The 21,850-nt window shown below is 39.6% G+C and overlaps 1 protein-coding gene across 8 annotated transcripts in view; it reads right to left on the reverse strand.

The window, feature by feature from the left end:
* The window catches only part of MAP2K5 (mitogen-activated protein kinase kinase 5), a 146,117-nt gene that overhangs the window by 50,834 nt on the left and 73,433 nt on the right, over window positions 1-21,850 (reverse strand). For 4 of the 8 annotated variants that reach the window (XM_068958132.1, XM_068958128.1, XM_068958131.1 and 1 more), the window contains exons 14-17: window positions 21,169-21,242; window positions 20,191-20,241; window positions 16,673-16,744; window positions 2,357-2,386 (exon numbers count right to left, since the gene is read on the reverse strand). In XM_068958132.1, coding sequence (XP_068814233.1) covers window positions 2,357-2,386; window positions 16,673-16,744; window positions 20,191-20,241; window positions 21,169-21,242 — 227 coding nt within the window. The remainder of the gene's footprint in view (window positions 1-2,356; window positions 2,387-16,672; window positions 16,745-20,190; window positions 20,242-21,168; window positions 21,243-21,850) is intronic. The other 4 variants (XM_068958133.1, XM_068958130.1, XM_068958134.1 and 1 more) reach the window with 1 other exon arrangement.

The raw sequence follows: 21,850 nt of genomic DNA on the forward strand, positions 1-21,850 counted from the left end.
TCGCTTGCATGCTCAAGTGCTGCTAAGATAGGGCCCTATTGTGACCATCGGATTAAATAATGATAACATGACAAATAAGTGTTAGCAAAATGAACGCTCATAAAACTTGGAAAATGAAAAGTAGCCAGTTCTATCAGTAAAACATTCTACTAAGGGCCAGAAAACATCCATCCTTTAATCTTGCCGGCATACTGCAGGAGTCCTGAATTTGCACACTGCAATGATTCCCCCTATAAATCTTATTCATTTAAACTGAACTTATATGCACCATTTGTCTGCGTCTTAAAAGTAGAGAAAAAAGAAAAGACCGATCCATTTTTTTTCAGCTACAGTTGGAGACAAACATTCATTTGCAGGACATTTCAGGTGTTCTCAAACACGTACTAATACTTCCCACTTTGAGACAGAAGTAACTCCAAGTTATTTAGGGACAAATTCTGCGAACACACATATGATTAGCTTCAGCCATCTGAATAAGCCCACTGAAGTGAGGAAGATCTGCTTAAGTGAATGACTGCAGAATCAGGCCCTTACACAATGAGGTAAAACATATATTTAGATAAAAACAAACAAGCAAATAAACAAAAAAAACCTAATTACCTATCTAATCTGAATGGCTTGCTAAGGGTTCTTGTGACCAACTATGAAAGTACACGTCTAAAACACATATGCCTCACATTAAAAACCCCTATGAAAAGCAGTTGCTTGAAAAGCTTAACAGCTGCATTTTAACGTTTCACCTCCTCAACTATTTTACATTAAATATATACAATTTCATGGGCTACTGACTTGCCAAATATTCTTTTACAATCCAGAGCCGTTTTTTAATTAGGAGAGCAAAAAGGATCTTAAACTGGCAATCATGTGCTTTGCTCCCAACTCAGAAAACATTTTTTTGTATAGAAACATACATAATGTACACACTAACTTCTTTCCCAAAGCTCCAACGCTTCTACGAACAGAGGAGTATCGTAAGCCGTATCCCAAGCCGTTTCCAGTAGGTGCTACAACCCACCGCGTGCAACGAACACCAAGATACTCAACCAGCACAAGTGGGTACGCCAATGCACGGCGGCCACTTCAGCACAAGAGCTTCCTTTTCAACCCTCTCTCAAAGGGTTCATTTAAAAATACGGATAAAATATCTAAGGTATGTTCTGCTAACCAGTTAAAGCCCTCTCTTTCAGTCAGTAAACATTCTCCATAGAAGAGAAAGTGAAAAATCAGTATATTCCTATGTATGCAGAATCTTTACAAGTCCATAAAAGTGTCAGGAGATTTTGCTTAAAACAGCTTATAAAAATGGGAGAGAGAATGAGTCCCAGCCTATTATTCAATAACCATGTTTGTGAGGCATCTGCATAATCTAACCATGCATAAATTAGTATGTGTATTACAACAGTTATTTGCATAATAATAGCAAGTTAATAGATGCTTAAAGAGCACAGACCAACACCACCTTTAAATCAGACATGCCTCCAGGCACTCTGATCTATATAGACCAAGATGCAGAGAACAGTGTTCATAAAACATACGAAAACATAACAGCCACATTCAAATAATTCATTTTAGTCCTTGGACACTTCATTTTTTCCCCCTTTCCCAGAAAAGAATAATTTTAAGAACTACAGAATAGGTTGTTACTATGAATTCTAACATCCATCTTGCTATAACAATTTAAAGTAACCATCAAACCTATTTCTGGATTGGCTGTTATTTTTAAACCTTCATGATTTTCAGAATAAAAGTATGCAGTCAAAGTAAAATGTTACGCATTAATACAGTGCTCAGCATCGGCCTACCCACTGCCACTGAAGTTGGAAACAGTTTTACTACTGGCTGCAATGAAACTGAGTTAAGTCGGGGGAAAGTTAGAAAATGTCACTATCTAGATAAAATGCTAGTATTAGATCCTCTTAAAATGGAGACTCTGGAAACCTCTTAAGTATTCCATTCACATTACACTTTTGATTTTCGGAGCATTTTAGACCATTGTACTACTATTCAAAATTGAAATTTAAAAAAAAAAAAAAAAGGAGTAGACATACCTTCCTGGCTTTAAAAGCACTGTTGTACATACTGGAATATTTTGCATATGCCTTAATCTCACAACAAAACAATCATTAACATTGTTATAATTTTCATTCTCTCGAGGGAAAGAAAATCTAGAGTTTGGAAAAAAATACTAATAAAAAAAATCAATAGAGACTTCTAAATGACTCCTTCAAGATACCACTTTTCAATTTAACAGGACAGATTTATTTGTATGTGGCTCAAATGTTCACAATTGCTCTCTGCACCTTCATACATAGGAATGAATGTCACAGTGGCAAACGGCAGTAATGAACAATCTTACCTGAGGATATGGAAACCTCCCAAGAGCAAGCTGGGAAAGGAAATAATATTTGTCTAGTTATATAGATTTGCATGGAGGGCACATTTTCTTAAAGAGAGAAAAGTACTCAACTCTTACTATTGTATAAACTGGAAAATGCCAGCCACAGTAATTCTGAAAACACAGGAAGAGCTGTATTTAGAATGGAGTCATTCACAACAGTTACCCCTCGTTTTTCATTTCTGAACGTTTCTGTATTTCTCATGCTCTTTTGTCTGTGCCACTTAATAACGCTGTTTGATGCCCAGGTTCCTGAGGACTCTAAATTAAACCAGTTCAGTCTCAATGGTGAGGCCGCAACACTAACCTTTACGGATAATTATCTGCAATGAACAGGTATTGTAGAACATGCACTGAACTCCCAAACTTCTTCCTTAACCGGCTCAGAGTAAAATCTGGGTTATATAGCTGAGGCTTGTTTCCTTATTGGTGCCAAATCCAGCTAGGAACCTGAGAGTGGGATCTGGAGCAGAAATGAGGCATTTGCAATTTGATACGTTGCATGTTCTTCAAATATACTTTTGATTACACACAGCATCAACTCGATATACCACCCAGACTGTTTTTATAAGTCAACTGATGCGTTATTAAAGTAATACTAGTATCAGTATTACGCCCATCAATACTATTATTGTTGCCATAACGCCACATCTAATAATCATTAGATGATAAACCCTTTGCTTGACACAAGACTGAGCGCTCCTGATTGGAATCTGAACCTTTGAATCAACTTCTGAAAAATACAACTGGTTTAAGCCGTTTTTTCTACTCTTCAGTGAAGGACAAGGGTTTTCACTCCTCCAGAAGCGCAGCCAGAGCAGCTCTGTTATCGCCCCGTTCTGACCTGCTCTCTGGAGAAGCCCACCTCTCTCCCCTCAGTTCACGGAGGAGCCATAGGCCCACCAGCTTCACTGCACTACAGCTAACCTCTGTGAAACCTCCCCTTACCAGCCTTCAAAATGAAGTGTATCATAAGATTACAGATGCACTAGTGTAAGGATGCATGGTAAATTACGTATTTTCATGCCGGACTGGGTAACAGCATCGGTGCCGAAGGTCTAAACCATCACGTTATGCGATGTCAGTATATCCTGTTCCAAGCAAAGGTGGAGATGCCCTTTCTGCAATTCCGGCTGCAGGCCGAACCCTAGACATTTGGCTGTGAGCCTCAGCGAACCCGGTAAACTTCCTCCAGATCCTCAGAGGAAAAGACACTATGGAAGCAGAGGAGGTCTCGAAGCATTTGTGTGAGAGAGGCATGCAACAGAAACCCAAAGAAATGAAATAATCTTTTTTTCTGTGATCAAGCTACCTTCAAAAGAAGCGTTCCCTACACTGAGATACTATTTGTAATGACAGCCTACAAACAGGGAAAGTTAGCGGGCTCTCAAAGGCAGACTTAGTTTGTACAGTAATTCCGAACGGTTAGTTCCCGAACAGACACATCGCACTTATGGGAACTGCATATCTTAACTCCACACATCACTCCGAAGAATCACCCCAATCTTTGCCAAATATCTTGCCAGCGGGAGTCTGCATAACGACCGAGGAGGAGCCATTACGGCCTGCCGTAGCAGTACGCTGCTGATTACTGATCCCTGCTCGCAACGGCATGAGAGAGCAGAGCATCCTTTTCCAGAGAAACTTCTGTTGTGTCACTCATCTATCTACAAGTAATTTGCTTGTAGACTTCCATTTGGGGATCTTCAGGTTTGCTTGGTTTATAAGACCAACATTCACAGCGTGTAAAAGGAATCACACTTCCAAGAAATTTAAAAAGTGGCAAAAGCAAGGCTGCTAGGGAGTGCTCAGTTCACCACTGGAATAGGTAATAACGTTAAGATGGCAAGACAAATCACAACTCTTCACCTTTAAAGTTAAATAATTTAAGCTAACTTTTCCCGCTGGGTTTCTGAGGAAGCACTGCTGCTGTGATAGCCAGAAACCTGCAAATGCCAAACACTTCCCAGTGAACAGAAGTACAAATCCTGATTTTCTCTATGGCTACTGATGTAAGAATAGTCATGGCAATAGCTGCAGATCTGTAGGAACGTAACATTTATCCCACCGCATAATAAGATAATTACAGGTACCTGCACGGAGCGTCATTCTGTAGACCTTACTTAAACAGAAAAACTCCCACTACCTCAGTGACGACTTCTGCCTAAGTATTTACGTTCTTGCGGACAATTCCCTTCCCTGACCACCCCCGGCCACAGCAGGGGCTTTGCCTGCGCATTGGGCAGGCAGTCATTGGGGAAAGAGTTTTCTGCCAGACATAACTATGTAGGGTACAAATGAGCTCTGAAGAATCAGAAACCTATCAGGAACAAGTTCTTCAGTGGTTGTTAAGAAAGAAACGCGTTTCTCAGTGAAGCTGCTTCTTGACTGAGACTGGCAAAGTGATAACAGCGATGGGCAGATCGCGTGGCACTTCTGGAGCCCCCAGAACCATCACGCGATTCATCCAGTCAGAGCTGTTTCCCCCCTGCAAGATTGTCAAGGTATTATAAATTAAGAAACTTACCAAAGAGTATGTAATCTTCCCTGAAATAGCCTGCAGATATGTCACTGTACTAAATGTGTTTCAGATTTAATGAAGCTTTAATGTCCTTTTTAATTTTGCCTGTTTCTATATCACCAGGGGTCGAGCAAGGCAATCAGCACTCAAGAGGGTGGTTTGGTTTAAAACTAGGAAAAACTCATTTGCTTATGAGTTGCACTGTATTTTCTTAATTAAATTTACTAAGTAAAATGGTTTAAGTTCAGCCAACCAATGACCTCTGTATGTAGATTTCGATTTATAAATAGCCTCATGGTTAAAGTAAAGAAAAAAATAACCAAAAAAACAAACAGATTAGAGCTTTACTAAACGGTTTTTCATACTCTCTATCATCTGTATCAAAGAAGCCATTTAAACATATGCTGCATAAGCCCAGTGCAGACTGCGAAAGATATAAACTACTAAGCTAAAACACTATCAAACCCTTATTTCCTCTGCATTTACGTGATGCAACCCAGGAATTTTTGTTTTTAATGCCTTTTAAACTAAAATACTGTATTTCCATTCTGACTAGTTAGGTTCAGAAACGGATCAATATTTTACAAAGGCTTGGATATTAAGGAGAGAAGGGAATGCTTAAACTTTAAAGAGTTGGTTTTCATTTCCCTCTGGGCAGCTTCACACTACACAAGAACTGCAAAAAACATCATTTAAAAAAGGTGCAGTGAATTGCACTGCCAGCATGCTACAGCAGTATAAATGAGAATCAGACCGTATCAACAAGAAGTATGTCAGAACAACACTTTCCTACATTATTTTACTTTAGAGCGGCTATGCGCCCACGTACTTTTTTTAAAAAGAATTTTTTTACTTTCTTGGACACAGACGTCTCAGCACCTCACAGCACTTAGAACGGTCATCTCTGTGGTGCTCAGTGAGGCTGCGTTATGAAAAACCGACGTGAACTTCCAAGCGCACGTTTCTGATAGGAGCGTTCCCCCAGCCTCGGACAGAGGGGCGTACGGAGCTACTGGGTGCGCCAGCAGGCTCTAGGACACGAATTGATAAGCTGAGATACAGACAATTCCAAAGGACTACATAAAACACGGTGATACAGTGTGCATGCATGCTGCTTTTTATCAAATTATACCAAAATACTCTAGAAACAAGTAAAGGGAAAGCAAAAAAAAAAAAAAAAAAAAAAAAAAAAGATAGCCAGTTTTGGTAGCCTCAGGTGCCCATACCCTATCTGCTGAGCAGCCTTAAGACGGACTGGAAAGCAACTCTAGCTAGGCTCAACCAGCTTGCAAATAAATATAGATTATTTAATGTGCAGGTAAAGGAAGACGGAATTAAAATGACTTGTTGAACTAACACAATTAATCATTTCGGAACTGAAAACGGAAATCCAGAAGTCCTGGCTAACATGATGTAGGACTTTCTCTACATCAGTCTTTTAAAATGATACTGGATTGCCTCGTCTGCCTATACTGTTAATCCCAATTGCAATAGGCGGCGTGGGTGAGCAGTCCTTACCCTGTTCAGAAAGTGGCTGAGGGAAGGAAGTTCAAAACATGTTTTTAGGACACTCAGGCAATAAAGTCTTCCACTTAGATTATTGTCTATGTTGTGCAAGTTGTTTTTTAATTTACAGTTATACTGAAAAGCATGGGATGTTTTTATTCTTAATTTAGACACATTCCATGTTTCTCAGCATAACTGCAAATTGAAAATAAGCACTTACAATATCGCTAGTGATCTCGCTGAAGGAGGACTTTATAGTCTGAAATGTTCTAAAATTTGTTCTTAATTACTTTGTGCACATTTTACACAATTAAATTTCCATCTAAGGATTTTGCATTTAGATTGTGCACTGCAGTTAAACCCTCATTTTATGGAAAAGCAGCCGCCACTTCAGAACATTCAGACACTGGAAACTTAAAAAATCAGACTTAACTACTGGATAACATAAAATTCCCTAGGTGAAATTTCATTCCAAGACCAATTTATACATTCCCAGATAGATGGCTTAAAAATCACCTGAAACTCTGCAGGGTATGGACCTTAATAAATATTAAATACCTCAAAAACTACCCTAAGATTTTTCTTTCCTTCTAATATCAATTTCACTGTCCTCTTATTGGAAGAGAGAGGGGGAAAAAAAAAGGAATCCAAAAGGATATAACAGCAATTTACCAGCGTTAAAGTGCTTCTGAGGTTAAACTGACAACAAAGAAGAACAGAAACACAAAGCATCTTGAAGTAGGGTTTCAATTAAATGTGCAGGATTTAGTAATGCAGGACGAAAAAAGAGTTACAAATTAATTTAATCTTCTGCCTATAGTTTGCAGCTGCACTCCAAAGTGTCTGGGGCTTAAGAACAAAGCCTTGAAAGGCCTCAGAGTGAGGAAAGCTTCAATTTTTAATGTATAACGCCATTAGCTGATAACTTGTGGAATCTGCGACCCCTGCGGAGGGGCATAAGTGCGGGTAACAGAGACTGATGAAGTGACATATTTGTTCATGTCTAGAACTATGAGAAAGAAGGTTATTACTAATACCGTCAGGCCCAACAGAAATATGCCCTAATAACCTTTGGGACATTCCTTGGCTTGAGCAGATGAGTTCAAGATCTCTCTACATAAAATATATTAAAAATCAAAGCCTAATTCACCTTAATTAAAGATAATTAGTTTCACTTTGACTTCTTTTAAATAGGAACTATGGCAAATGCACTGCAAACTAAAGACTGCGTACAATCATGATTAAATTGCACGTTTCTTCCTATCCACAAATCCACTACATCAGCGGGCTTTCACCGCTAATCCTTCAAAGACGTTGCTCGGCATAGCAGCGCGTCGTAGCCTTCTCCAAAGGGAGAAGCGTCTGTGGGTGAAACCCAGGCCTTTTAGGCCCAGCCCATGTAAACTGTCATGGGCAGAAGTCATGCAAATGATAAAGATTAAGGAGACTACTCGTTTGAGTAAAGATGCTTCAGGCTTGTTTGTTTGCTGGACTCAGATTTCAAGAAGTAACAGTCCTTGAGAGGAAACGTTTAAGAATACAGGGTCTGGGACGCAGTCATTTTAAAAATCACAGATCTGATCCGACTGCTGGGACATGCAGCACAACTGAAATCACATCTTTGATTTCACAGATTATATAAAGACTGCTTTGAGTGAATGCCCACTCCATTCCTGTTCAGCACCTACAGGAGAAACGCTAAATTCAGTTACGCCGATGGCAAACCAGCTCAGCTTCACTGAAGCAATAGTGCTCTTCTCCATCTGCCCGGCAGTAAGGAGTTTGGACCGGCAGGAGCATCCTCCCTTACAAATCTGTTCCAATAACATAGGCAAAGGCAGATGCGACTGACAAATATTTCTAATTTTTTAATTTTTTAAAAGTAGAAACAGCTATCCTACTCAGGGTAGGAATAGGTAACCTTAATCTGTACTATATAAATCTATACGCTACGCACCCACACAGCTAATACTATCCTTTAATTGTCCATCATCTATCTCCTCAGGTAGAGGATGGTATTATTTATTTTGCTGCTACCCAGACTGCCCACAGTGGCCTAACAGCAATTGCTGAGAAACATGATACATTGAGGTCTCAACCTGCGCAAACTGTACCTAAACTTACACTTTATTGCAGCTTAGTTCACAATCTTCACCTAATATAGGGTTACATCCCAGCGCAGCAAGCGGATAAATCATCCCAGAATATTACTCTGGCTAAGTTTAGCTGTGAGTGCAGCATATGTGCTTCCAAGTCACTGAAGCAAAGGCCCATAAAATACACTAATTACTGGAAGTTATGGTCACTGAGTGATTGATAGCGCTCTGCAAGGCAACTTCCCCATTTTCAGCTATTCTGACGGGCCTCCTCCACCACAGAGCAATTATTAATTCATGACCCAACCCTCAGGCACTGGTACCTTTACTTCTAATTCCGCTACCACAAAAATAGTGATGAAGCTGGACATTGTCCTCCTCCTTCCTGATGGCCGGGTGAAGATGGCAGACGAGGAAACTGAGCTAACACCCGCTGCTTGGATAAATCACTCAAAATAGCGCAGAAAAAAATATCTAGGCAAGCTTTTTCCTAGGAAACTGTTTCTAAAACGTGTCATTCTGTACAGAACAATTAAAACCACATAAATATTCTACAAGAACAGTAATTTTTCCTTCAAGTTAGTCAGCAAAATTCTGTGAGTGTTACAGCCAATCCCAATGGCTGAATGAAGTGTGTAAGGGTTTGTCCACAGGAGATGGAAATACCACACTGCAAACAGTCCTTAGCAATGCGCAGTAACAGGAGGAGGCTTATTGCAAAAACAGGGAAAAATGTGTTATTTATTTTCTTGCTTTCCTTAATCCTAAATTAAAAATGTCTGCTGCCACACAGTCACACCCATGCAACTATCAGTGGTCTAAGCTGAGAGATCCAAGGGCTCAAGTATGAGTCTGCTTCTCAACCAGACTGCACGAAACCAGGAAAGGCCAGAACTGAAACACCTTCTTCTTCCTAAAATTGGTTTCTCCTCAGGAAGGTCGTGGCTGAGGAAACCAGCACTGCCCAAGGCCCTGCTATATACTGCTGCTGGCCAACAGAGGATGTCAGCCCACAAGGATGGTAATCCAGCACTTTCAAAAATGCTCCTTTCAAATGTTCTCTAATAACCTTATCTCTGAAATACTAACACTATTTAGAGCGATTTGCAGCTACAGAGTAAACATCCATCGCATCCAAGCACTGCTGCTTTCCTGAGTGGTTGGGTGCAGAAGTGAGGGTGCTTTTTTTAGTTGAACGAAGGCTGGGATTCAATAAGAAAAAAAAAAGTTTGAGTCATTTAAAACACATCATACTGTATCTACTGAAACGTGATCTAACATGTTCAACCAATTTAACGACTTCTTGAATTCTCAGTGTAGGAACGGGGAAATAATGCTCTTTTAACGTGTTTGGTTAATGCTGACCTCATACCTTCTACTAGGAGCCACTCTTGACGGCTCTAGTAGCACCAGAGGCACCCCATGTTGGACTTTCCCAGGTTCTCTAGTTTAAGCAAGCAGAATAAAATTTTGTTCACTGCAAGCCTGTTACACTGCAAACTGGGAGAGCACACACACCTCAGCACTGAGACAATTTTTTAAAATTGTTTAAAAATGTTTAAAAACATTTTTTAAACAAAAAAATCTGCTTTAAGTTGCTTCTGACAAGTCTTATACCACGACTTCTAGCTAGCTCTTTTCTATAACTCTCTTTCAGACATTGCGAATCTGTAAGCCTCAGAGAGCTGCCAACAGCTCAGCCTTCCAAGGAGCACAGATCCCTGACTCCCACGGAGGTTTCAGCAGAACTAACTTGGTAAGAATCTGGGCCCATGTCTTTAATACGAAAACTACATGCAACAGTTTTGAAGAACACTTTTTTCAAACTGAATTTACTGTTAATGGTGATATGCAATATATAACACATGGAGCTGCATAGTGCCAGTACACTGTTATGAGCACATAAACTGCATGCTCCTTTTTCACTATCAATCCACACTTTAGTGCAATTCAGAGCTTTTGTTATCTACAAAACTATAATGAATAAGACTCGCTGTTTGCGAAGTCCACCTCTCCCCAATGTACAGTCAGTTTACCCCCCAGGATGTTCTTGATGCTCACCCCCAGGGCTAAATTTATAGGAGTAGCAGCAAAGAATTCAAGAATTTCCCATAATGCTTCTCATATCTGCTTCCTGCCTCATGCGTCCCTTTAAGCCTTCCTCAGAAAAATTGCTGCAGAGTTTCAATGTCAGGGAAACGATGTGGAACATCTGCACCAACTACACCATGAGATCTTTTGAAAATCGTACGTGGATTCTGCATGGGATTAGCAAATGGATTTGATTATTAGTGAACACATCTGTAAGACTACCGTATCCAAAGCTTCACACTGCAAAATGCTCTTTGGAGACGGCTGAAAAGCTGAAATAACTGCTATAGGAATAAAATCTGAAACCAAACAGGATCCAGGACTGGAACTCAAGAGCTCTGTAAGAGTTGTAGAGAGGATTGCGTGTTATTTTCTGATTGTGATTGGAAGTATATATTCCATTAAAGATGATGTGCAAACTACATAAAATTAAATTCTCTTACAAATCTCAAAAAGCAAGGACAACTCCAGTAAGAAGCGTTACTTGATGGGAAACACCAAATATTCAACCAAGTATTTTGTTACAATATCGAGACTCCCGCTCTGCATAGAGATTAAATGCAAATTCTCATTTGCCTCTTAAGCTTGACCCTTGCCATCCTCTAATGGGCTATTTTAATTAATATTCCTCCTGCCTCTACTCAGTGTAGCTTTCAACACTGTAGGTCACCGCATGGTCAGTGTCTGCTTCTAGCAGTCACACAGACATTCACAGTTGCCCCACCACAAGTGTAGCCCTTTCTCCCAAATTCTCACCGTCTCGAGCACCAGCACAGAACGCTATGTGGTCCCAGCAAGCTTCAGGTCTCAGACTTTCCCCCGTGTCTGCCTAACTCCTGTTGCTTAGGTATGGGTGTAAAGTTGACCAAAGAGCAACCGCAGCATCCAGGCGTAAGTGAAATCCTGCGCTTCTGTGGGATTTCCTGCAGATCAGCTCACTATCTTCACTTCAGTGCTGATGACACGCGACTGATCATATATTTTAGACTCCTTAGAAAGAAATCTCCTGAAACCTCCTCTCCTTTATTAGATTACATACACCTTGAGTCTTTGCATCAGTTTTATGTAGTCACGCATCTTAAAGACTGAAGTGCTTTAAGTAAGAGTCATCTTAAAGCAGGGCTTTGTCTTTTCTAGCACCCTCTTCAAGCATGTTCCTCTTTGCCTTCACTCTCCACGAGTGTGCTCTTCTTACATTTCCATGCATGCTCCTAGGCCCAGCAAGCTGAAGAGTCTAAGAGTCCATCATGCTGACATTACATGTCAACTCCTCTCACAAGATGTGTATATGTGCCTGAAATACAGGACACAGGGTGTGTTTCCTGGATACGTGTTGGTGTTGCTATATTTGGGAATGCACACAAACCCTGAAAATCCGTAATGTGACTTCTTGCAATACAGCTTAAGGCATCATCTCAACATGAATTTCGCAAACAATTATCAACCCTTGAAAGCTCTAGCAAACATGCAGATACCTGAAAACTCTGGTAACTGCAGACATTAAAGTTCTCATTTTGTGAGATTTTAAAACTTGTTTCCATCGCCAATACTCATACACAAAAGCTTTTCTCCCTGAAGGACAGAACACCGATAATCTTTGTCTAAAAAAAAAAAAAAAAAAAAAAAAAAGGAATTTTGAAAGAGGGCCTGAAGCACAGGAAAGTACTTGCTTTACTCAGCAGAGGACAGTGGAAAGTAGAGAGTAGGAGATGATACAAAGGGAGGGGCAAAAAGGTGCATAAGGTATCATCAGAAGATGAAGCCAAACACACGGAGCTCATATTCTACTTCCAAAAGGCACCCAGTTTGTGGCATAAGTGAATCACTTTCATTTCCTGCATTTAAATATAATATACCACCAGTCGTATATGTGGAAAAAAGTAGTCCTGGATCTTTTGCCAAAGATAAGCCAACCTATACTGTGCCTCAGTAAACTGCTAGAACCCATAACTATATTCCATTCCCTTTCCAAGGCTCCCTTCCCCTCAGGATATGTAGGAGACTGATCCTGTCTCGAAAGGAAAGAGAGAACCTCAGCAGGCAGTTTTGAGATGGTAAAGTCCAGGGGAAAAACAAGAAGCGATTTCCCATGGAAGCAGGGGTACCTAAATACACAACAGCCCCAAAGGGTCGGAGTAAACGTCCTTCTCACCCAACTCCCCAGCTCCAATAATGGCCACTTACGCCAGGAGAAGTGGCTTAGCTGAAGGTAACGGTAGGCATGCCCACACCTTAAACCATCGCCACAAAAAGGCAACACTGGACAGCCAAAATGCTGACTATTAAAAACTACCAAGATTCACCTTTGGGTGTTTTACTATTCATTTTCAGATAACCACCATGTATGGTAGGAGTAGGATCATATTTATTAGAGAGTAAAAAGAAATACTAAGCAATCTAATTTATCCTCCTGTGCAGGGCACAGTTCTTGGGAGGGAGACTGGATCAGTTACAGAATGCAAACAGCACTTAGACCCAGCCCAGGCAGCCTGGAGTATATTTTATGACTGAGTTATAAACCCCTGAAAAACAGCTCTTATAATGAAAATGCTGACACAGTCTTCAGTGTAATGACAGCAATGTCATTGGTTTAAATTGAACTTGCTTTGTCAACTCAAGAGCACTTAAATAAAGCTACATCTGAAAACCTCACGAAAATACTACTACTACAAACTGTTTGTAACGAAACACTTTTAAAACAGGTTTACAGATTATATATTAAATTTAATTCACCTCAAAGAAAGAAAGAAATTCACCTGAAGAAAGAAAGAAATGCAAACTCCAAAAAAGGAAAACAATAAAAAACAAAAAGCAAGCTAGGAGTATTTCTTCAGTTTTTTGGAAAGAGCAAGACTGATGGGAAGCTAAGCACCCTTAGTCATCCACTGCTTCAAAGGGAAGAAGAGTGCTTGTCGTCTTCCAGACTTATGTAGTACCCAGGCCTAATACTTGGCACCCTCAGCTAGCATACTTTCCGGGCAGTTTTCTTAACCTTCAAAAGTAACAGTTTGGCTTCTCTTTACACATAGCTTTGCAGCAAAGAAATTCAAGGCATTTTAGAGGCTCAAAAGAATACTGAAGAAAATGAGAAGATTCATTTAGCTGCTGTTTTGTGTCATCATACATCAAAACAGTCCTTGTTAATTTAGTCCTCCCACATGCCACTTCTTTTTAGCATGCTGTTATCTGTGCTAGCTTGGAGTTGCAGGTAGTGGAGTATTACAGTACTAAGTGGAGATGATTTTAAAATCTCACAATAAATGCTAACTTCACTTTTTAACAGCTCCATCAAGAAGAGCCTGGGTGTCTGCACTACCAATCCCCATGACAATAGACAGTGTTACTTTAATGACAGTGACCTTGTGTGGCTCTTTGAGCATCTTCTTCACCTTTTTTGAGACGTTTTTCTAAGCCACTGTCCTTGCTTTCATCATTTAACACATCACTCAAACCACTTCAATAAAACAGTGATCTTGTTGAAGACAGGTCTCCGAGGACCAGATGACATACCAATTAGCAAAGCACACAGAACCAAATTGTTTTGTACATCTGGTTCAGAAGACATTCACAGAAAATAGGAGACAGAAAAGGAAGTTGAGAAGGTTTGAAAGTGGAGAGTAAATGCAAATGAAAGGAGTTTTCCTAATACTGACTGAGACAATGTGAAATCCATCCTTTAATTCATGACTACCCAGGCTGCCTACTAATAATCCTAAACTAAATTCCAGAAATCTTGGCCTACGTGGAAATTCTTCACAGCTTGGAGACTGGTGTTGCACATGGAAATACATCTTTTCTCTCTCTTATATTCAGCAAAGGAACCAGTAAATACTTGCTTTACACGACTTCTGCATATGTATAACTATCCCGCTGTGAATCAAGAACACCATAGTCAAATATTAATGTAATGCAATCTCATTTTAGCCTTTTGTCAGTTAGATTCATTTACAGAGTGTGTGAATACACTCTGTATCTCTCCCAAAATTCTGAGGGCTCTCCAACCATTGAAACTTGCAGTAAAACAAATTAACAGCACTGCATCCCCTGTGACACATTAGAATATGTCACTATTGTATATACAGAGTTAGCTTTAATCAGACTTGAAAAAAGATTTACAAGATATGAATGCAATGATTCAGCATTAAATATTTTCATTTTGGTTAAAATTGATCATGCACTTGGCAAGGAATGTTTACTGCTTGAAAACACAATAAAAGTGTCACTTAACTTTCAGTCTGCAAAAGGCAAAATTTGCCTGGATGCAGAGGGTCAGCCCCAGGACTACTTAACTTCTGTCTAACCCTCTGCTGAAAACCTCAGTTGTACTTCACCAAAAGCTATATTCAGCTTCAGTTTAATGACACTATATTTACTGGGAGAGAAGGGAAGGGCAGCTATACTTTTTCCGTAATCGTATCATGCTTTTGTCAGTCAGGCTGTACAGGAAAGACGATGCAAGTCTAAGCCAGAGGTTCTGACTAAGACCTAAATCTTTTGCAGAAATATATGGAGGTCTTGCTGATTCCCATGGGAATGCCTGGAGTTTCAAGGTGACAGAGAAAATAATGAAGAGAAAAACAAGAGTATTGTGCCAATCATATATGAAAGGTAAAAGAGTATCAGTGGTCAAGTAAATGGCAGCTGCTCTGGAAAGCAGCTATCAGGTCTCCCAAGTTTGCATGTTTTCCCTCTCCTAGTCAACTGCTAGCATCAACTGCTAGCATTTGTAGAAGAACGGGGACCTTCGTTTATACAAAATCTGCATTACTACTTGCCCTCAGGTCACTAAGTGAAAGCTCTTTTGCATGGTCATTATGTGAAATCTCAGTGGTTTTAATTATCTCAGCGGTTTGAAAGAACTGTTCACGTAGGAAGGAACAATCCAAAGGATCAGACCTCATCTCTGCCACAGTCTCACCTAATAACAGTGATCATCCCTAACACAGTGAATACGATACGCTTATACATCTCTTACAATCGGAGTAGAGCTTGTGTAACGCTCGTACTGCCCACAGACTAGATATGATCCAGCTCTGATCCAACAGGGGGAAAGTATTTTTATGGCATTGCTTGTGGACTGAAAGAGTCTCCTGAGAGCCTATGCTTGAGCCTACAAGGTTTTCAGACTGTAGTTGGCTTGCTTGTGACCAGCTCTGGCCAGTGTGAAAAAGGCTATGTAACTATATCCTTCTATCACCACCAGGCCAGAGTTACCTATTCCTTCTCCTGGACCAAACTAAGCCAGATCTGTTTTTACTTGTCAAGCCTCTATCAAAAGACAGGCATTTCTACTCAGCTTACACACTCAAGGTTCTCTTTTTTATAAGCAGTCATCCATTTTTATAAAGTCCTTGAAATGTATGTTTTTAAGACATCTGATGAGGCCTAAGTAGAAACAATACACCATCTTTTTCCTGAATAAGAACTGACCTTGCTCTGACTAAACTTGCAGAAAGTATGGATTCCCCTGCATTACTGTTTTTTTGATCACATTCTTTCTAAACGGCTTCATTTCAATAAGACTTTCCCCAGTTTTAAACTATGTTTGTGATAAATCTTTCTAAAAGCCCTGGTGAGCACTTAAATCCAAACACCTTATTTAACCACACTGGGAGGGATTGCTATCATCTTGCAAGTATTTCTGCTGAGATTTTGCAGGGACACGAACCAACTCGAACCTTGGATCCGCACAACCCTATTTTAACCCCAGCAGCAGCCCTCTCTGTCCTGGTCTGTGAAGATGAGATAAAGGATCCTGCCATCGTCAGCCCCGGAGGTGGGGAAGGGATGTAGAGGCATCCATGTACCAGGCCCTACCTTCTACTCTCATAGAGACTTTTAACAGAGGATTTAAGACTGTAACAAGCTTGTACAGAGGCTCTCTAGATCTAACCAAATTTAACTCATTAAGAAAAATCCATTCTAGATACAGCCAGGAAATTTAGCAATAGCTAAAGCATGTATTTATAAAAGAACATACAAAAGACTAAATCAAAATATTCTGACATTAGATTTCATTTGATTCTTTCAATTTGCACAAGAAAATGATACATATTTACATACCTCCATGAAGGAAATCCCTAAACTCCAAACGTCAGAATGAATTCCATACTGCTCTCCCGAAATCCGTTCAGGCTGCAAAGAGATGGAAAAAAACATCTTCTTGAGCCTACCAAACAAACACGCACACCTCTCCCACAAAAGCTAGCCCAGGGCAAGTAAATCAACAGAGAAAATGCAAAGAACCTTAAATTAGCTCACCAGCTAATCTGACAGATAGCAACTACACTGTTCAAACATGTTCCATTTATTTACTTTTTGCCTCGATTCTGCAAGAGCAAAGGGCTCAGTTATGCTCAGACTTGTGTTCACGCATTGCTATGCATCTTGTAAAGACGGCCTTGGCATCTGTGTTTGGGCTGTTTTATTCGACAAGAAAGCCAATGATTTGCACATGCGCAGCAAAGCACAAGGTCAAGTTGTAAGAGTCCATCAATGGTATACATCTATTTCTAAGCCCAGACATAGCAGTAAGGTATGCTAGGAAAACAGACTCCTAATGTTGAGTCAAGGGGTTGGGGAGTAACTATGGTTTAAAAAACAATCAAAGTCACTGAAACCAAAAAACCCAGTGAGGTCACATGCCCAGCAATTTTATTTTATATATGTTTTAATTTCATTTTTGACCTATAAAAAAAAGACCTCACTCAAAACTATTAATAGCAAGTTTAACGCCTCATGAAATAGAGCTGTAAAATATAACAGCTAGTTTTTACTTGAAAGCTACAATTTAAGCATTTCCAAGGTCAAGTACAGCATGAAATGTAACAATAAAAGGCTCCACGAGACTTCTCTCCCTACTGTGCCGCTAATGCACCTGTCTAGCCCAACCACCTATGAAGCACTGGCTGTATTTTTAGTCTTTAATAATCCAGAGACCTTTTTAGAAAACAAACTCCCAAATTAGTGCCAGTCCAATGTGCTTTTGGATATTTACTCTGCACTGCTAATCCCACGTCAAGAGCTTTTACCGCAGCATGAATGTTAAGTAAAAAACCACAGTGCTGCCCACATTATCTTTAAGAATAGACTCCAAGAACTGCCATAACCTAAAAAAAAAAAAAAAACTGAATGGAAGAGGAACAAAATCTTGAGCCTCGTTTATGTTGAGCTGAAGCGTTAGCCCTCCCCAATTTTTTTTAACTTTTTTTTTTTTTCTTAAAAGTTCATCAAGGCAAGCCTTTGTCAGTATAGCTAGCCTCGGCCACGCATACCTTCGAAATGTTTGTAACAGCACTGGACGGGGCTATGATTTTTAAGAATCCTCTTAGACTGACGAAGATCCTCACACAGATGCGATATGCAAGCAAAAAAGTACAGCGACCGATACAGCTTCCCTTCAAACATAACCTGGTATCAGCTAGCCTGGCCACGCAGACCCTGCACCTGTGGCAAGATGAGGATGCTCCCAGCCAAATCAGAGGCACAATTCCAGCTGAGCAATATTAAGTTGTTTACTCCTCTGCCATAACAACACAAGTTTCAAACAGTAACTTATATTTAGAAATTATGTATTCAGAGAAGATAAAGTGACAAGTAAATCATTAGCACATTTGAACAAAAAGTCTAGTCAGATGAATTCCTCTTTCGAAAGTACAGAACAGAAGATGAAAAAAATCACACACATATAAAATAAAGTGTGCGACACAGAGATGATCCGAAGGATACAAAGGCTGAAATCCTAAAGCTCAAAATCTTTTATCTTAAGAATTTCTAAAACTGGTGATCTTTTTCACTCAGAAGTTTTTTTCTATATGAAGTAGCTGATAAAATGATTTTACAGACTATTTATTTTTTGTTGAAAATTTTAATTTCTCAAAAAAACCCCTAACCCTTTGTTCCGTTTATTTCAATAGCAAACCTCAATTTTTTTGATGGTTTCAAATTCACTGCTGGTCCCCTAATTAGGCTAACATTAACACCAAAGCTGATAACCTCGATTTTTTTTTTGATGACTACACTGTAAATTTGATGACAACAAATGATTTATTCAGGAAGCAAAGCAATTTAACACAAGAAATCAGATCAACTGTGCTTTAGCTTAAACTTCTCTTTTTCAATTAACAGATGGATGCATCACGTTCATCCATAAACAATAAGAAAAAAAGTAATTTATTTAACGTACACCTGGGAAGGAGAACCGCAATCTTGATTTGTACACTAAAGGATAACACAATTTAATTATTAGATCTGCTTAAGACCAAGTGTAAGCACCAGGTTGGAGAAGTTGATCTATTTGAAGCTGTTTGTTTGAATTACAATATACCAGTTCTTCTAGAGAACGGAGGCACAGCAATCAGCCAGCTTCCTAGCAAAAGTGCTAATACATATGACCAGTCTGTTTTGTTTTGAACGTTTTTCTGCACGTAATATTCTGATCACATAGGACAGTTCAAGTCTTTCTAGGATGGTGATATGATTGTTTCAGATGCCACATAATGAGTTCTTGTCTAGAAAAACATTCGGCAAATAAACAGATACCCTGGTCTGTTATCTCCTTACAACAAAGTTAAAAAAAAAAAAAAAAAAAAAAGAGCAATTAAAGGTCATGGATTTCTCTCACCTCTTTCCTGAGGTTTGAAAATACAAGTTTCAGCCATTTTGTACTGCTGTTTGCGTTTTGTTTTTTAACAAGTTGGACTTATTTTTGCCTCACTTTTACTACATAAGCAGTTTGCTAAAAACATTTTAAGGACCAAAAAAAGGACACATGGGCACCACTCACCACTTGTCAGGTCAGCTAAAATTGCTAAAACCAAACCTCTCATCCTAGCTAACAGCAACTTTCCCCAAATGATATCTCTTCAGAAATGTGTTACTTTCATCTAATAGTGATGGAAATATATAAAGTAATCAGAACATACATTCTGCTGGCTAAAATTTTTATAGAAAAATGAAATGTACTGATGACTTGGTAAATACGGTATGTATTATACACAACATCCAATTAATGGCTTAATACTGTTGGTCCAAATACTTCAGCTTCAAATGTACATGGCAACTTCACATGGGAAGCACCCAAGCACGTGCATAGGTACCAGGGAAGTCTGAGACTTGAGCACATGCTTAAACATTTTGCTAAACCGCAGGCTTAGAGCAGCAGCTCCCAAACTGCAGGCAGTAATGGACCATCAGTGGGCCACACCTGCAGCTGCAGGTTATCAGTGGAAAGCTGCCTTTTGATATTGAACTAGCTCTCTTTGTTCCCAATTGTTACAATGCATTAAAGACAACTAAAAATATAATAAAAAAAACACTTTTCCAATATTACTCTTCCATATCAGCAATCACTGTAGCTGTGGCAGCGCTGTTATGTGACCGCAGATAGGAAGGGAGCGGGTCTGTGAGACAGCTAAAGGGAGTCGTTTCCATGGGGGACACAACTAAGACACAGCTTCTGCAACGAGGGGGAGGGAAAGAGGAAGTTTGAGAATTGATTTAGAATATATCCCACATTGCACAGAGCAAGCCTGTGAACAAATACTTCTGTTTAAATGTTATTCCTGCATAAATTCACTTACCGCCATATAAGCATTTGTTCCGACATACGTCTTGGCTATAGAATTCACCAGCTATCAGACAAAACAGTCTGTTAGAACAATATAAAGATAATGTGGAAATAAAATGGGCAATTATTCCTCATTTAACCTACAATCATCATTCGTATAAATCAACTAAAAATTATGTAAAAGGGAACAAATTTATCTACAAAGGCATTAAAAATGATTAAATCTCTCTTTTGTTTTGAATGAGAGTTCCAATTTACACAAGCACTGCATTACAGTTTATGGCAGATAACCTTAAACAATTCTGTTAAACAGGATGCTTATCGCTTTAGTACCCCAAACCAGTCTGATATAAAAAGTCAATTTGAAGTAGGATTGAACGCGCTCATTTTTCAGTCAGCTGGCTCAAGATGTGAATAAAGCCACACTCATTACTTGAATGCAATGAGCACTAAATACACTGGAGGGACAACAGACTCTGACAACTTATAATACAAGGCTGACCTTCTCTTTGGTCCTCATGTTTGGCTGAGAGTAAAGGTGCCGAAATTCAAATCAACATCACAGCAAGCTCACGGGTCACTATCAGAGAAGTTCTCAAGGGAGGCCCAAAATGGAAATTAATTAAAATTTGTGCTGCACATTGTAAAAGCCCACCACTATTGTTACTCCCAATATTAATTTTTATTGTGGGCCAGTTGGGCTCCCCAGACACATCTCTCGTTCTGCCCTCCCTTTTGTCTGGCCAAAACGCTTTCATATCAAAGCTGCATATCAATGAAGTTTGCTATTTGTAAGTAGTAATTACAATATCAGCAGTTTTTACTGTCATTAAACAATGAACAATCATATTCAGATGAAGAAAAGTCACCCAGAGATTAAAAATGAATGGTGCTCTCCCAGCAGAGGAGAGCTGCTGGGGGCCCGCTTGTCGTGCAGCCAGGTGAGTCGACATTCGAAAGCGAGCGGGCAGGGATCTACAGCGGGAATTACCTGAGTGCTGACCCCAAAGTCACACAGCTTCACCTGTCCTCGTGTGTTCACCAACATATTGGATGGCTTCACATCTGTCGAGAGAACAAAATGGGGCTCAATCTACGTTATCCTCCATATGGATGTTATATACAGAGATATTTATGAATATTGGCATGATACCTTTTAATGGAAAACATTTCAGAGATACTTCAAATACAACCTTTGGTTTGTAACAGTCATTAGCACAGATAACATTACATCCGCACCTCTCAAATACTAATAAACCATGTTATTAAATTTGCAGATGACACCAACCTGGGAAGGGCAGCAAGTGCACTGCAGCCTGGCGTTTAGAACTCAAAACGATTTTGACAAATTGGCAAATCAGCCGGAAAAAATATGATGAAATTCTATAGGAACAAGCGGAAGCACCACGTTTAGGCAGGGGTTAATCAACTGCATAAACACAGGGTAAAACTGCCTAGACAGTAAGCTGGAGCAGGTCCATAAAAAAAAAAAGCACCTGCAAATTATGGCACGAAGCGGAGAAGACAGAGAAAAGATAAACTTTAAATTTTCAAATATGGAAAAGTCTGCCGCAAAAAATCGGAGGGAATAACCTGTGCTGTACACGGTGAACAGGCCAGAACATAAGGGGCCAAAATACAGTGGGGAGAAAGAAAGGGTTTTTTAAAGGTTT

The sequence above is a fragment of the Struthio camelus genome, chromosome 12 (assembly GCF_040807025.1).
Source record: "Struthio camelus isolate bStrCam1 chromosome 12, bStrCam1.hap1, whole genome shotgun sequence".
Classification (NCBI taxonomy): Eukaryota; Metazoa; Chordata; class Aves; order Struthioniformes; family Struthionidae; genus Struthio; species Struthio camelus.